The sequence below is a fragment of the Primulina eburnea genome, chromosome 7 (genome assembly GCF_022965805.1).
Source record: "Primulina eburnea isolate SZY01 chromosome 7, ASM2296580v1, whole genome shotgun sequence".
Classification (NCBI taxonomy): domain Eukaryota; kingdom Viridiplantae; phylum Streptophyta; class Magnoliopsida; order Lamiales; family Gesneriaceae; genus Primulina; species Primulina eburnea.
The window spans coordinates 3136069-3152353 of record NC_133107.1 but is presented as its reverse complement, the minus strand read 5'-3'; the positions used below and the strand labels follow the sequence as shown (position 1 = coordinate 3152353).

General features: G+C 34.9%; 4 protein-coding genes and 1 pseudogene across 4 annotated transcripts; 3 read left to right on the top strand and 2 right to left on the bottom strand.

Moving 5' to 3' along the window:
- Positions 1-232: 232 nt before the first annotated feature.
- Positions 233-1320, bottom strand: LOC140837365 ((S)-ureidoglycine aminohydrolase-like; annotated as a pseudogene).
- Positions 1321-3768: 2448 nt separating this feature from the next.
- LOC140836640 (uncharacterized) lies at positions 3769-5217 on the top strand. Its single transcript, XM_073202303.1, has one exon. It carries the CDS (start codon positions 4437-4439, stop codon positions 4869-4871), a length of 435 nt encoding a protein of 144 aa, XP_073058404.1. The 5' UTR covers positions 3769-4436; the 3' UTR covers positions 4872-5217.
- A 2621-nt stretch (positions 5218-7838) lies between these two features.
- On the top strand, positions 7839-8874 carry LOC140835990 (transcription factor bHLH162-like). The gene is made up of 3 exons (XM_073201405.1): positions 7839-8020; positions 8161-8505; positions 8597-8874. The coding sequence occupies exons 1-3, from the start codon at positions 7871-7873 to the stop codon at positions 8780-8782; spliced, it is 681 nt and encodes a 226-aa protein (XP_073057506.1). The 5' UTR covers positions 7839-7870; the 3' UTR covers positions 8783-8874.
- A 935-nt stretch (positions 8875-9809) lies between these two features.
- Positions 9810-10834, bottom strand: LOC140835989 (uncharacterized). Its single transcript, XM_073201404.1, has one exon. The coding sequence runs from the start codon at positions 10715-10717 to the stop codon at positions 10169-10171; it is 549 nt and encodes a 182-aa protein (XP_073057505.1). The 5' UTR covers positions 10718-10834; the 3' UTR covers positions 9810-10168.
- A 1174-nt stretch (positions 10835-12008) lies between these two features.
- Positions 12009-15739, top strand: LOC140836639 (putative ubiquitin-conjugating enzyme E2 38). The gene is made up of 6 exons (XM_073202302.1): positions 12009-12165; positions 12999-13559; positions 13661-13724; positions 14646-14785; positions 14868-15179; positions 15269-15739. Exons 1-6 carry the CDS (start codon positions 12100-12102, stop codon positions 15515-15517), a joined length of 1392 nt encoding a protein of 463 aa, XP_073058403.1. The 5' UTR covers positions 12009-12099; the 3' UTR covers positions 15518-15739.
- The last annotated feature ends 546 nt before the right edge of the window (positions 15740-16285 follow it).

Below are 16285 nucleotides of genomic sequence, written 5' to 3'. Positions count from 1 at the left end.
TCACCTTAGGTGTCCCTCACCCCTCGGCCCGACAGGAATGTGAGAGGAGGTAAATCATGGTGACTCAGCCAACCAGCAGCATCTAGACCTTATGCTACGCCGCGCACAAGGAGCTCTCCCTCATTGGAGGGAATTTAACTCCCACACTGCCGCTTGCGAGACTCGATCCCTGGTCATTGCTCCAAGATTTACTGCTGTTGACCAACTGAGCTAAGCCCATGTGGGCGACTGACTCCCATTATTAAACTGGATTAGGGGTAGTTAGAAAAGATTGATAGTTCGTTAACACGTTTCCAGATCGCATTTATATGCGCTTGATGTTGGTTCAACATGATGTATGTACAAGAGTAAGTACGTGCAAGCAATGCAGCTTCAAGTAAAATGACAATTATCACAGTAAAGGGGTTTCCATTGACGTCTTTGTATAGCAAATAGCGAGACCTGGTCTTGCCAAGGGCACCATACCTGGTTATTAATTAATAATGAAATTGAAGTGAGATGCATCATAAAGATCCCTCTGTATTGATCATATTTGTTCACCACTTACCACTGAGGCACAAATGGGGCCATCCATATTGCATCACCCGCTTCAACTGGATACCTGTCACGCATTTGGAATTATGAAAATTTATTGCCACAACAACTATATTCCAAAACAAGAAAAATACATACATATATATATTATACACAAACATACACACACACACACACACATATATACACATGACTTTTTCGTTTATTTGTTCTTACCAGCTGTTCCCTCAGCGGTATATGCCTTGCCCTTCCAAAATCAGCAGACCATGCTGATTATAATGAACTTCCTGCCAATATGCAAAACACCAACCCAATTAAAACATCAAAAAAATTTAATTTAATGTTATTTATTTACAAAAAAAAATCAACATTATACCTTAACATTGAGGAATTCACCCGGCTGAAAATCCATGATCTGCACTCACCAAAAAATATCAATAAAACACAAGCAAGACGGAAAATGAGGGGAAAGATAATAGAAAAGATATACATTGAATTTAAAACTATAAGAATAAAAACTAATATAATTAAAATGAGACATGCATCGAAGAAACCAAAATCTATGTAATTTGCAATATCATATAAGCATTGTCTAAGACATGACTTACATGAATGTTGAAATCATAAGCCAAAGAGGTTGGAAGAAGTTTTCTCAGCTCAAAAACCTGAAGAAATATCAGTGGTATCAGAACTATAATATGTGGAATCAAGACAGATCATAGGTCCTCAAACATAAATCTATCTCACCCGGGGTTTCAAGAAGGGGCTGCTTATCGGTTGAACAAACAATCAGATCGGCCATATGGTTTTCCAAATGGGCATGCCTGAGATAAAAGGAACAATATACGGGACTTACAGTTGCAAGAAGAGTAATTTTTATAAATTCTTGCACCAACATCATTTTTCCCAGCAAAGTTGGAGATTGAAGAAAAAAAGCAATATGGTACGTGAGAGAATCAACTAAAACAAACCTTCTTTCGGCAGAATGATCAGATTTCAAGGAATGTTCCAAGTTTGGAGGAAGATAGGAGTACGAATCAAACCTACAAGTTTTACGGTTAACATCAGCTAATGTTTCTTAGGAAACCATAAAAATATCGTTTATCAACGAATTTGTAAAGGATTTCATGTGTTTTAAATGCACGTGATTACTGCTTATATTTATTATATAATGTGTGGACCGTATAATCCTAATGGTTGTTGAACATCTCAAGAAGGAAATATATAAGTTATATTTTACATTACCTCTAGCTCATGATTTATGTCAGACATTATACTGAGAGTTGAGGTAGTCCTGATTTCCAATTTTCTGCAAACATTCCCAAACATCAAATAAAGAAAATACTTTGCTGAATCTATCACAATCTATAGAGTAATTTTACTAATCACACATTGCATCTTTGCCAGATACAATACAAAATGTGAACCCATGGGGGGAGTAATAAGATAAGCACCCGGAGTGTCAATCTTGTGAAACCAACCGAAACTCAAAGATCAAGCCTGGTAAATGAATGAGAAAACTAAATAAATCACCAAGTTAATTGTACCAATCGGGCAAAGGGCTAAACACACGACTTTCAGGAGTAATCAGAGCATGGTCCTTTTCGTACACACTGCGGGTGAATTCTGGTAACTCTGAAAAAACCAACACACTCGAAAACCAACGTCCGTATCAAATTAATTCGCGTACATGGACTTGAACATTATCTCTCAAGCAACAAAACAAGGGACTCACCTCGAAGATGAGCTGGTGAAAGAGTGGGGTTGGTGGCTTTCCAATAGAGTGGCGAAGAGTCCAAGATTGGTGGAACAGAGCAAATCCCTTGTTGTGAAAATCAGATTGGCAAATCACCTGAAATCGATTTCACGTTAGCATATATAAATACAAGAATAATGCAAGTAAGCCAAAATGTTATTATACAATACAAGGAAAATAAATGTATGACTGACTTTGAATCGATGAATTTAGATTTGTGGGAGCAGGACATTAAAAAATTTGAAATCCATGAATTTGAAATGATGAAGTTGTGGTATAAATTTAAAATTAAAGCATAAAAATGTTCTTAACTAACATATGATATTTCAAATCTTTCATTTTAATTTTGAACAAAATAGAAACATGCATTTGATGTGGGAATTTAAAATCAAATTCACTCAAAATTTTCACTCCAAACACAATATAAGGTACATTTGTCTAATATTGACTAATTTATATAAGGTGGAGAATACTCGTCAATTATGGAACTTAAATTATTGGAATAAAGATTGACAAGGATATTGGCACATAATAGAAGAAATATAGCTATCGTGAGACCGATATATTAATAACCAAATTATTTTATCGATCTTTTATTTATAAATTTACTTTCTGTGAAAATATTATTTGATTTTCATTTTATAAAGTGAACAAATAATAACTTTCATTGGGGATTTGTATTGGATATTGACCAAATTTTTTTTTTAAATAAAATTGAAATCAAATATCCGCGATAAAAGAACCTAAAATAATTGCAAAAAATAAAATATTTTGGGAGTAGTTATAAATTTGGGGTCTGATTCCAGCAAGTGATATTAGTCAAGACGCATGTTTCGAATTTGCTTTGAGCTTGAAATCAAGAAGAAGACAGTTAGAAAGGGGCCGGCGTAGTCCATCTGACGTTCAAGTCAGAGAATGAAGATATAAAGGTAGAGAGTATCTAAGGTTCTGCTGCAAAATAATATAGTAAATGAATGAATCGTACGCATAAATCTGGTATTTATAAGAGAATACATGAATTTGTCATGAGCCATCTATGGCATGGACCGAGAGTTTGTGCCTGATCTTGATGAGTCCATTTCTGTGATATCAGACTTGAATAATCATATCTCTTTAAACTAACTGTCGATGTTGAGTTAGATCAAAATTTTAATCTTAACAAGTTGTTCCTTTGATTCGGCCTTCAATTATTTCCGCTTTAAGTTTTAAAACTGATTTATAAAAAATCAACAAAATTTGCACTTTACATGGTTTAGAAATTCAAGTGTGTATTATCTTTTTTAAAAAAACAAAAACAAAAACATAAACAAAAGATGTTATGTTTTCTGTTTGAGTAAAAATATATTCCATCAATACGAAATAATATCATTTCTAAATTAAATGGTCTTTCGACCTTCAGAAGTTCGTTAATTTTTTTTTAAATCTTATATTCATTTATTATTATCAAGATTCATTGGGGTTTGATTCCTTTTTTACGCTTATCCTTTCTAAAGCGGAAAGATCCAAGGCATCCATCTTCTTTTTGGATGGCAATATATTTATACAAAATCATCTGTAGTAAATAGTATCGTAGTAGCTGTCACTGTCCCTGTCCCTGCGACAACAGCCATTCACCAACTGTAAGGACCCCTGAACTTTTCTCGTTCTATCGTATTCTGCTGCTCTCCGAACAAGTTATCCAATTCGGAGACTCCCATTTTTTATCCACCTCGGAGGCGACAGGATTTTGCCTCAATATATTGGATTCTTCTCGCCCATCCTTCAAAACCTTTTATTTATATCAACAACTCTTATTTACATGTAATCCAAAGCCTGGGATTTAGAAAGCAGCTGGCTTGTGGTTACCTTGTGGTCTAAATTCCAATTGCTTTATTGGAATGTTTATTTCTTGGTTTTGTTCAGGTATGTGTAGCGAGATCAAGTTTTACTTGTTAAGTAAAAAAGGGTTCTCCGCTGTTTTCCCAGAAATATACATGGATAAATTGGATCTAGGTTGGCAGAGCGAGTTGAAATGATGTCAATTGCACACTTATCTGGGTTTTTGGAATAAGCATACGCGTTTATTTGGGTTCTGTGTTTGACGCCTAAAAATTGAATCATTTGTTGATTTACACGTGGCTCGGAAGGATACGAATTGTCAGTGTCAATGGTATCCCCTGGTTTTTTTCTAATCTGTATTCTCCATTCCTTGGTGGCCTTAACATGTGGAGGCCTGATGATGTTCTATAGCGATGAAGTGTTTGTGTTTAGCCATGGAAAGGAGCATGCTAGCAAGCTTTTGGGTTCAACTTCCCATGATCAGCTCTTAATTCGGACATCCGATTCGTTCTCTGGTTTGCTATTGTTTGCTATTGGGATTCTGTTGTTTATGGTGGCCTTTGTGAATGACAGGGAGTTTCATAGTTTTTTCCCCAAAGGCTGTGTAATTCTCCATGTCGCAATGGCGATTTGGAGAATATACTTTGAGAGGAAGGTTGAAGTTCTCGGGCTGGATTGGTTGAGACTGGTTGTTGGTGATATTGTTTTGGGACTTTCTTGGGTTCTCTTTCTTGTGTGTTCGTGGATAGAGAAGTATGATTAGTGTTAAATTATTTGCAATTTTAAGAGTCCTAACTTTTATGGGCTGCGGTATGGAACTTAAGGCCATGAACTAGGATTGCTTTAATGGAGCTTAAGAATAAAAACTAGGGTACAGTTCAAGTGGATTGTATATTATTGTTATACAAAAGATAAGGAATTCAATGCGGGCTTCAGAAATGTTTGAAGGGACATCTGGTTCATATGAGAAATTATCAGGAACTGGCTCGTGTTCGGCAACACAAGTTGGTTGGTCTAACTAGATCAGTGGAAGTTTTGTTATTTGTCTGCTGATCTCAGTTTCTTGTTACCTTTATAAAGATTTACCTACACTTTAAATATTCCTCAAATGATGGATGATATATGTGTTTTACTTTCAATGTCTTGATCATACGTGAAGAATGAATTAAGACTATATCGGTTTGAAGTACATTACATACATTTGACTTGAAATGATTCTTGAATGTTGCAAGTAGTAGTCCTTTTTTCATGCTTCGATATTTTGATTGTAGCGTGCGTTCTTGCAACATCTGGTTACTTCAAGCTCTGTTGAATAAAATTTCACTTGGATCGACGAGAACGCGGACATTGCGTTTTCAAGCCTCTTGAGTTGTGGGCAGAAAAACAAAATGGTCATCATGTTATATGAGATGTTGAGTGCTTTCTTATGTTAGTGCATCATATGAGTTCTTGGAGGTTTGCTCCCCTGTTCATTTATCCAACATCAGTATTAAGGTAATGCTCTGAGTGCTGTTACAGAGGCTAACTGCTGCCAATTTGATTGTTTGGTTATAAATACTCTTAAGTTAGCTATTCGTTTGCTTTTGAGGAGCATACGCAAAACTATAGATGTGGATAATATCGCACATGTAAAAGATGTAATTTATCTTTTTAAATTGGTCGTGCTTTGTTTTATTAATAAAGTTTTGGCAAAAATTTGTGTGAGACGATCTCACAGGTCGTATTTTGTGAGAGATCTCTTATTTGGATTATCCATGAAAAAGTATTAATTTTTATACTAAGAGTATTACTTTTTATTGTGAATATCGATATACTCGTAAAAATTCGTGAGTTTGTCTCACAAGATACCTACTTACTTTTCTTTTATTACTTTCAATTGAAGTTTGATTTATTTCCGATGTAACGAGTTACTCTCTCAAATTTTATAAATTCTAATTTTGTAATAACTAAATATTTTTGAATTGTTTAACAAAATAATATTGCATAAAATATCTACAATAGCCTTCGATTATAGCTATCCTTCATTTGTTTGGTTTTATTATCTCTCCTTGATATCCGTCTAAATCCATGATATTCAATAATTTATCATATCATAATTTCATCTCAATCTCAAATATAATACATAAAAATTTCAACAAAAAATCCCTTAATCTTGATAAAATAAATTTTAATTCATCGCATTACTCAGTTGAAACAAATTAAATGATAAAAAAAAAAAAAAAAAAACACTTTCTGTCTCCCGTCTGATTATCTGTCTCATTAATCTTGACCGCCGTAATTTGGAGCATGAATTAATAATAATTTTCTGTCTCTTCCTCGTTATGTGCTTGCACCGTCCAGTTCTGTTGACGTGTGCACGTGTCGATCACTCATTGGCGGTCAACGTTTCTAATTCTGTTCGGTTGACTGGGGAGAGTTCATGGGTGCTGATATTATAAATCAAAGACTATTAGACTCAGAAGTCTTGCTGCCTACTTTGGTCGTGGAGCCGAAATTCGCACAGTGATTCTACTTCTACACCCACCATTTACTTAAATTCATGAATTCAAACTTACTACAGAGAGCAGTACTAGGTTTTGGCATGATGATTTGCGAAGACTGAGGAAAATTCATGGATGCCAGAACCTCCTTTAATTTAACATACGGCTTTACCGAGTGTAAGAGAGTCATCTTCGAAACTGATTCGGAGTTTGGAGATATAGTTAGACGATGTAAATGGTTGGTAGGTGAGGTCGGAAGACAAGCAAATGAGATAGATCATCTTGTTTACATTATCCTTGCTCTCATTTACTTGGTATGAGCCACCCTCATTCTTACAGGCTCTGCCAATGTTCCTATGTTTCCTTGAGTAATGAAAGCAGCTACTTTTCCATTTCGAAAGAAATAAAAAATTAAGAACTATAGCTGATCATTTTTCCCTTGAGTTTTATTTATTTATTTTTTACAAATTAAATTCTTATTTTTAAACAATTTCATAAAGCCCCTCTCATATGACTAACTTAATTTATAGTAATCGTGTAAATTGCAGCAAACACATTAAAAATTGAAATCGGTCAATAACTCAGAAAAAAAAAAGGTGTGGGGTGAGTTCAAATTTTGGAATATAAATCCATACAAGTTTCGTTAATAAAGTCCTCAATTTTCGAATATCCTAAACCTAGTATTATATCTTTTTTATTAAGCGAAAATATCATGAATAAAAATAAAATAAAATACAAATGATCGGATCAAATTGACAATGATACATTTTCTAGTATATATGAATACATGATGATGGCATGATAATTTTGGATGTAGAATCGAGTTATTCTTATCATACTAAGGAAATAAAAGCCAGAAAAAATAAAGAAAGAAAACACCCGCATGATAAGTCTTGCTCGTAACAACTTGGGTTACCACTTTTATTAAATGGCAGAACAAATAAGTACGCCAAGTATAACGACTGTCCCTATTGTATCAAGACCAGTCTTTCCAACGTATTTTTCGACCCCGAGCCTCACATCGATCATGCCATACGCCTCCTCGCGCAGTCCTCCCGCTGGGAGCTCAAAAGTAAACTAAAGAAATCACACTTGAGCAGGAAATTTCTGAGGAACAACGTCACCGGCCGCCACACCAAAACTAAACACAATCCCACGAATTTTCAACAAAATTAATTACGATTTCCTCAACTTTACCAAACATTATATATATATCCACCTAACTCACAAATGTTTTCACCAATTGTTATAATTATTATAACATATTTTTTATATCATAGCAATGGGAAAGACTAAGCTTAAATCATGTTCTTACATTCGTGGTGCTGCTCCGAAAATTGAAAGGAAAGTGATAGAGAAGAACAGGAGAAATCGACTCAAGATCCTTTACTCTGAGCTCTTTTCTCTTCTTCCCAGCAATCAAGCTTCCAGGGTACCTAGCTCACTTACAATTTTTTCTTTGTTTAATTTTCTTTATGATTTTCATGTTAATACATACAGTAATATGATCTGTGGATTCGCTCTACTCGGTGCATGCATGTTGTTTAAATGACTGTAATTGAATGAATGCAGGAAGCGTTGGCACTACCGGATCAGATAGATGAAACCGTGAAATATATAGAAGACACGAAGTCGAAGCTTCAGATTATGAGGCAAAAGAAGGAATCCCTGTCGCGATCAAACTTTAGAACACCCGAATCAATCCTCACTACTGACCAATATCAACCAACTTCAACACCTTTTGTTGAAGTTCAAGACATGGGACCGAATATGGACGTGATCTTAGCGAATGGGCTGGCGGATTACTCTATGTTTCTTGCCATTATCCATAATTTTCTTCGTAAAGATGGAGCGGAGGTCGCAAATGCTAACTTTTCTGTGCGTGGGAGCTCAAGTATCCATGTTCTCCATGACAAAGTGATAGTCAAAGTTGATCGTGCCATTTTACACGTTTTTTCATTCAAAATTACTTCATGTTTCAAGGTGACCTGACTAACTATAAATGCAGGTGGAGAAGTCGAAATCAAGTCATGGAGGAGAAACATCTACAGGAAGGCTGAAGGGATTGATCTGCGGGAGTAGCAGCAGTGAAGTAGCGGAATCACAACTAAACGTGTGGGATTATGGCATAGAATCCAATATTTGGGATTTGGTTATCCAAGAAGTACCATTCTCGCAAGCAGGATTTTATTAGGGTTATTTGTGAACACATCTAAATAATCTTTTTAAACAAAAATCTCTCTATACATACACGATGCATGTAACTTTTTGAGAGATCATTGTCTTTTTCAACATGTAATCACAAAAACGTAAGTTTTTTTGGAGTAATCTATAATCTATTCGTTGATATATTATCAAGTCTAAGTTTATAAGCAAACATGAATATATAGCAATTGAATTCTCACAACGCAGAGGTCAGATAATGGAAGATTGCATGATCGAGGTAATTACAGATATAATTGAAAGTTTTAACTTGTTAATACTTGTCCATTAATTCTTGAAATATATATATATATATATATATATATATATATATATATATATATATATATATATATATATATATATATATATATATATATATATATATCGAGACTGGTTCGGTTGAAGTTATATGAACGAATACAACATTAATGGCATATTTTTATGTGTTTGTACAAATAATTTTAGATAAGTAGTTAATTAACATGTAATGATATTTTCAATTGGGGAGAACACATATTTTACAATAAATCAAATACCTAAAAAAATCACGATAAATGTTTGATATATGCATCATAAAATAATAGAATCCTCTTGAAAAATGATGAGACATCGAAATTTTTAATAGTTGTTTCGAGGATAACGAATTGTTTCCTACGATGAAACAAAACAGATGGTGAAGTTTTGGAAACATGAACAGATCTAAATTACATATGAGCAATTAAATAGTTGGTAGGGTGTTTAATATATGAGAGGAAACTACAAGTGGAGATCGCCGTTAGTAGCCGCGTACGTAGAAAACTAACGAGTCAACCTTTTGATTATTCAATCAAAAGTTCGAACTTTATAATATTTTCAGTATTATATATATATATATATATATATATATATATATATATATATATATATATATATATATATATATATATTATTCGATTAGAAGTTGATCGACACTTGGCTGCCATCATCCTGTTATATTATATTTTATATATATTTTAGGAAGAAGCATCAAGAAAATGAGAGAGGGGTTGAGTCACCGGAGTGCTTCTTCTTGTGAATTAAAATATAGAACATTTTCAGCTCATCTACATTCATGCCCAAAAGATTGCACCGGAAATGCGAGAAATATTTTACAGTAACTATAGAAGTACATCGCGATACTAGAGTCGGAGTAATCCACAAATACCTCACAATTTACAAGGGTATCGTAATTCTTTGCAAAACAAGTGGAAAATTATCATCAACTAATTGAGAATCCTGATATATATTCTTATGAAGATCGGAGAAAATTGCAATTTTAATTCCATAAGTGCGTATATCCCAGAAAGCTTGTACGTAATTGGATAGACCAAATCCCGAGCCTCGATGATTTTGTTCTTCATTCAAATTGATTACCTCCGAGGCTTTCTTTGTGATTCCTAACAAGAGCAAAGTACCCAAGAATCGCACATACAGCAGCCACGATATTCCCTTCCTTGATCAACACTTTAAGAACAAAACCACCGATCTCAGCCGTCAATTTCTTACCCTCCACCACCAAGATCCTCCTGGGCTTCCCACAGAAAGCCAATAGCACGAGTACAGATATCCAAGTCACCAGCGTCGCCGGGACAGCCACGACCAGCGCCGCCACCATTGAAAGAACCCCGAAAGCCATCCCCAACAGAAGCGACGCATAAAGAGCTGACAAAACAGTTGAAGAAGCTGATGATGAAGAAGAATCAGCAGCCAATGATTCAGATTCGTACCAATTAAGAACTGACGTCAAGAGGTTCCAAGAAAGGTAAAGTAACATGGAGTAAACAGACACAAACAGGCAAACCCATGTCCTTCTTTCGCCGACGAGCCTCAGTAGGATTGGCGAATCGGGATTGTCCTTAACACTTGATGCTGTGGAGGGTTTTTCTTTCACGGCGTTTTCTGCCATAGATCTAAGTCGAGAATTTTCCCCCTTGCTTTACTTTCCTCTTATGGGTAGCCTTCAATTTTACGACTGTAGAAAGATACTGGGACAGAGCTGTCCACTCTTTCCTTTATTACCTCGTTTATTCTGCTTCTTTCTTTGAAAAAAAAAGTTGTCATGGGATGGTTTGGTCATTTTAGTTCTAACCCTCGAAAGATCGAATCCCATCCGTGCAATCGTCGATTATTACAATTCTTATATTTTTAACTCTTTTTTTACGTTAAATCTGTTTAATAATTCATGATGAGATTGCTAATATAAAAATATACATTCTGACAGGTCGTAATTTATGAGACGAATATCTTATTTAAGTTATCTATAAAAAATATTATTTTTTATGCTAAGAGTATTACTTTTTATTGTGAATATCGGTAGGATTAACATGTCTTATAGATAAATATTCGTAAGATCGTCTCACAAAAGACCACCTAATCAAAATATAGTTCTCATATCACACAGTGCTCTGGTCAGTTGTGATATTTTATTCATTCATTATGTTCATGTTCATACTTATTAATGAAGTGATATTCATTGATTTGATACGATAAATTATATCTAAACATTTGTCAATTGTTTTTCTAAAAATTATACTTGGATGACACTTTTTTTAAAAAAAAATTAAACGTATTTTTACAAAAAAATTATACGAACATATGATTTAACTTTTTTCACTTATAGAACAAATTTTAAAGAGTCTTAATTTTCCATAAAACAAAGTTTAAAACCATATTATAGCAGCTCAAAAAGATAAATCACATTATTAAATATTTTAGATATATTTTCAAACCAACTTATAGCAAATTCGATAATACTTTTTTTAACCATAATTCATCCATATACATAAATATTTCTTTTAAAACAATAGATGGTAAAATAAAAAATTAACATATAATAATATTCAACAATATAATAATAGAACGTTATTTCAGGCAGAGGGACCCAGTTTCTGACGGATTATTTCACCCTGTCGGTGTAGGCAGTACCTGCACGGGAAAGGAACGGTCCGGATCAATCCACATGAGTGATCCGGGCCCACCACCATGTATTAAAAAAAAAAAAATTTGGCTCGGATTTTAGATCTACCTTGCGGGCAGTGCCCGCAGGGATAGGGTCTACTTTACCGTTTCTGACAAAGCGGAAGCTCGTATCAACCGTTGGATCGGAAGCGTAGGTGATACGGAGTGCGGGACCCACTTTCACATTGACCTCGAAATCTCTCTCTCTAGAGTCCGCCTCTATATGGAAATTACATTCTCACACGATACGCACAGCATTGCACGCTGTATTGCATAGTCTCGACTTTCTTCAGGTAAAGGGGTTTTTGCTGGCGGAATCGGGGGAATTTAATGGAGGTTGATTCCGATATTTTGGCTTCCGACGACTCGATTCCGAAGGAGTCTAAACACGGTGAGGTAAGAAGGGAGAGGATTTTTCTTTTTCTTTTTCTTTTTCTTTTTCTTTTTTCCCCTGGGATTTACTGTTGTTCTTAGGTTATTTATATTCTATAATTTCATATATGATCGAAAGTTCGCTCTCTGATGTTTTGATTTCGAGAGATTTCCTGTGATAAATTTAAGCTCAAGGATTTATGATCGGAGAGATTTATGCGAAGTTCAGTGGACACTGAAACCTGAAATTTAGCCTCCCAGGCCAGGGCGGAGCCAGAAGTTTGAAGGCAATTAAGTAAAAAAAAAAAATAGGAATTTACGTGTTATCTTTTTTAACGGTTTTGTTTAATTTTAGTGCCCTTCTGTGTTGACTTGGATATACTGATACACGATTTCATAATAAACACCGGTTTTAGAATGATTGATCGCTTCTGTGTTGACTTGGATATACTGATACACAATTTGATATAAACACCGTTTTTTAGAATGATTGATCGCATTTGTGGTGCTTCATTAATGCTTGTCTCGGATGTTGAACCTAATTACGACGCAGGATGACTTGAAACTAGATTCCTCCAAGGCAAATGTCTCTGTATCTTCTGACCACTTATATGAGCGTCCGTTAATTTTATCATTTGGAGCTACGTTTAATATTGATGGTGAATGTGCACTCATCATTCTCTTATTATTATATCTATATCTGCTTTCCTGCTTGTGTGGATTTCTTTCACGTTGTTAGATTTGTTGTTTTCCTTTTTGTACACTTGATTTGGTTTCTACGCAATTGAACTTCTTGTTGATTTATTCAAAATATTATCTTTTGTGCGGTTTAATTTTCACTATTTCAATCTTTCCAGGTGTTTATAGAGAAGAATGTCATTAATTCTACTAGCATAGATGCATCAGCATCTCTATCTCCCAATTCAGAGAATTTTAATGAGTCAGATATGATAAATCAGGAGGATGAGAATGAGGGTGATCTGGATGATGAAGATGATGCATTTATCGATGATTGTGATGTTTTGGAATATTGTAGTGACGAAAACTATTTTTATGAGGACAATGATGATGATGATTACTCAAGTATGCAGGCACAATTCGACAATGTGGATATACCTCCTGGAGTGGAGGCATCAGTTACTTGGTTGAAGGACACGAGTTCCAATGCTCCTACGCGATGTGGATCCGCCAGCTCTTCTGCCTGTGTGACAGCATCTGTCCCAGTTCCTTTTAATGGCAAATGTGAGGCCACTGTTTCAGGCAATTCATCAATGTGTATAGAATCTAGCTCTAGTGGGAAAGAGAAAGAAGTCAACGGGGTTGATCTTTTGAGCAAATATGAAGCTTTCAAGCAATTTGATGTTGTTGATGATTATTCAGACCATCACTATGGCAATGCGCGCATCCAAGGGCAGGAGGTAACTTTTTTTGCAGTTTGTATTTGTGCATGCAACACTCTTTAAACTTTCTCATGATATATTTTAATGATTCTGGGTTTTCTGTTTTCTTATCTCGTTAGCCGTCCAGGGCATGGACTAAGAAAATCCAAGAGGAGTGGAAAATTTTGGAGAAGGATTTACCTGGTAAGCCGACTGATACATGTGATTCCTAATATCAGAATGTTTTGAGATTGGGTACCATTATTCTTAGTAGGATATGCATTCAGTTTCAAATCCTAAAGTACTCATACATGTAAGTGTGTGGAAGTGTGAACTCGAATCATTCAAAGTTGAACCTTTGCATTTTATGCTTTAATTCATGGATTTGCTAGGATCTTATAATACTGAATTCTATTTTCATCTTCAATCCAATCCTCGAATTGGTGAAACAATCGTACCTGGAATGTTGATGACAACTTTGATTTCATTTGCATGGAAAATAATACTTTGCTTGAGTGTGTTGGGGTGGGGTATTTAAGTAGTGTGTTTCCTAATAATGTATGACATTTCTTTGAAACTGTTCACTGTTCTATCCAAATACTCTCTGTGATTTATCCCTCCAAACCAATAATAAAATTAAAATAAGAAAATGTTTCTTCTTGTTTTTGTTATCTGTGGCAAGGTTTAATCACTTCCCTCTTAAGAGACCCTTGGTGGATTTGGAGAGGGATTCTAAAGTTTATAGCTCTGAATTTGTAAGATTAAGGATTGATTTCTTTTTATCTGTAGCTGGCTGCTGGCATCATGTAGAGTAGTTGATCTCTTTTATTCAAGAAGCTATCCCCATCACCATAATGAGATTATTTGAGTAGGCATGTATTCCTGATTTGTTTCTATGAACGAGTTAATGAAAGACCAAAAAATATTAAAATTGATAAACACAAACTGCATATAAACTGCTACTGTTGGTAAAAGGATATTTTTTATAAAGAGAGTGAGTAGGTATACGCTCAAAGTATTTCTACTTATGCTTATGTAAATTTTTTCTCAACTCTATCATTGTCTAAATTATTGCATCTCTGATGGTTAAATTGATGTCATTCTTGTTTCCCTTCCTTTTTGCAGATTCGGTATTCGTAAGAGTTTATGAATCAAGGATGGATCTTTTGAGGGCTGTTATTACAGGACCACAAGGCACTCCCTACCATGATGGTCTTTTTGTGTTTGATGTTCTGTTCCCTCCCGCATATCCTGATGTACCACCAGTACGTCTTTCAGTATCTTTATTTTGGGAACAAATATATATTCGTTTATTTATTTGTGCATCCGCTTTTTGTTGCTTTGTAGATGGTTTACTATTATTCTGGTGGCTTGCGGCTAAACCCTAACTTGTATGATTGTGGAAAAGTGTGCCTCAGTCTATTGAACACTTGGACTGGTAGAGACAGCGAAAAGTGGCTGCCGAAATCATCCACCATGTTGCAGGTATTGGTGTCTATTCAGGCTCTTATTTTGAATGCAAAGCCTTTCTTTAACGAGCCTGGATACGACACTCAGTATGTTGGCCAAGAAGGAGAGAGAAAATCCAATTCATATAACGAGGATGTATTCATTCTATCGTTGAAGACAATGATTTACACTCTTAGAAGGCCACCAAAGGTACAAGTTATGATCTATAACTCTGTTCTTTTTTGAACATATTATTGTCATCATACTGCTATCTGATATAAATCTTTTCGCACTTGTAGCATTTCGAGGATCTTGTGTCTGGCCATTTTCGTTCCCATGCCCATGCTATCCTATCTGCATGTAGAGCATATATGGATGGTGCTTTAGTTGGTTCCTTGGTCAATGGAAGCGTCCCAGATGGAACTGCAACTCAGAATATGGGATCGCCATGTTTTAAGGAAGCGGTTGGAAGAATGTTGAACGGTCTCGTTTCAAACTTCACAAGGTATGGCTCACAGGACTGTGAGCAGTTTCGCCTCCAACAGTAAGTTTTTACCATGGGATAGTTGAATCATACATCTCGAGTCATCACGATATTTTCCAGCATTTTGGTACATAGAAACGACTGTCTTTAGTTGTGGATAAATTAGTTTTTCATTGATAGGCACAATATTATGAAGTTCCTACTTTATGGCTGAAATGCAACATTCATGTTATTATTCAATATTATTGGTTCCGTTTTCTAATTTAAACGGTCTCGGTTCCATTTACTAAGAATTCCAGTTCCGGTCACAGTTTAATCCGATTTGAGTTTGCATATCGATTTTTGAGACAAAATTCTGGTTTCCTGGAACCGTGGTTAAAGTCTACACCCGATGATGATTTCCCTCGATCAGAAAGTAGAACCAAGGAATTGAAGTTGAAACCAAAATGTAAGAACTTCCGATTATAAAAACTTGAAATACACAGGCAACCTATTTTTTTCAACTTTCGACTATCTGAATATTAGTAAAACACAAACATTCACAAAATTATATTTAATTAGTTAGCATCATCATTTTTTCCTTAATTATTAAAATTTAAAAGAATAAGTTTTAACTCAAATAGTAATGATGAAACTATAACTAAAACTATATTCCTACTCAAGAGATTTGGTTCCAGTTCTTTTTTCTATTGGAAACAAAGTCATGTTCAAAACAATCAACCAATTTACATAGAAGTTGGGGAAACGATAGTTAATTGGTATTAACATATTATTTGATCCTCATATAAATACGTAAGCGAGTAAAATAACGATCAATTATAAGGAATTTTTT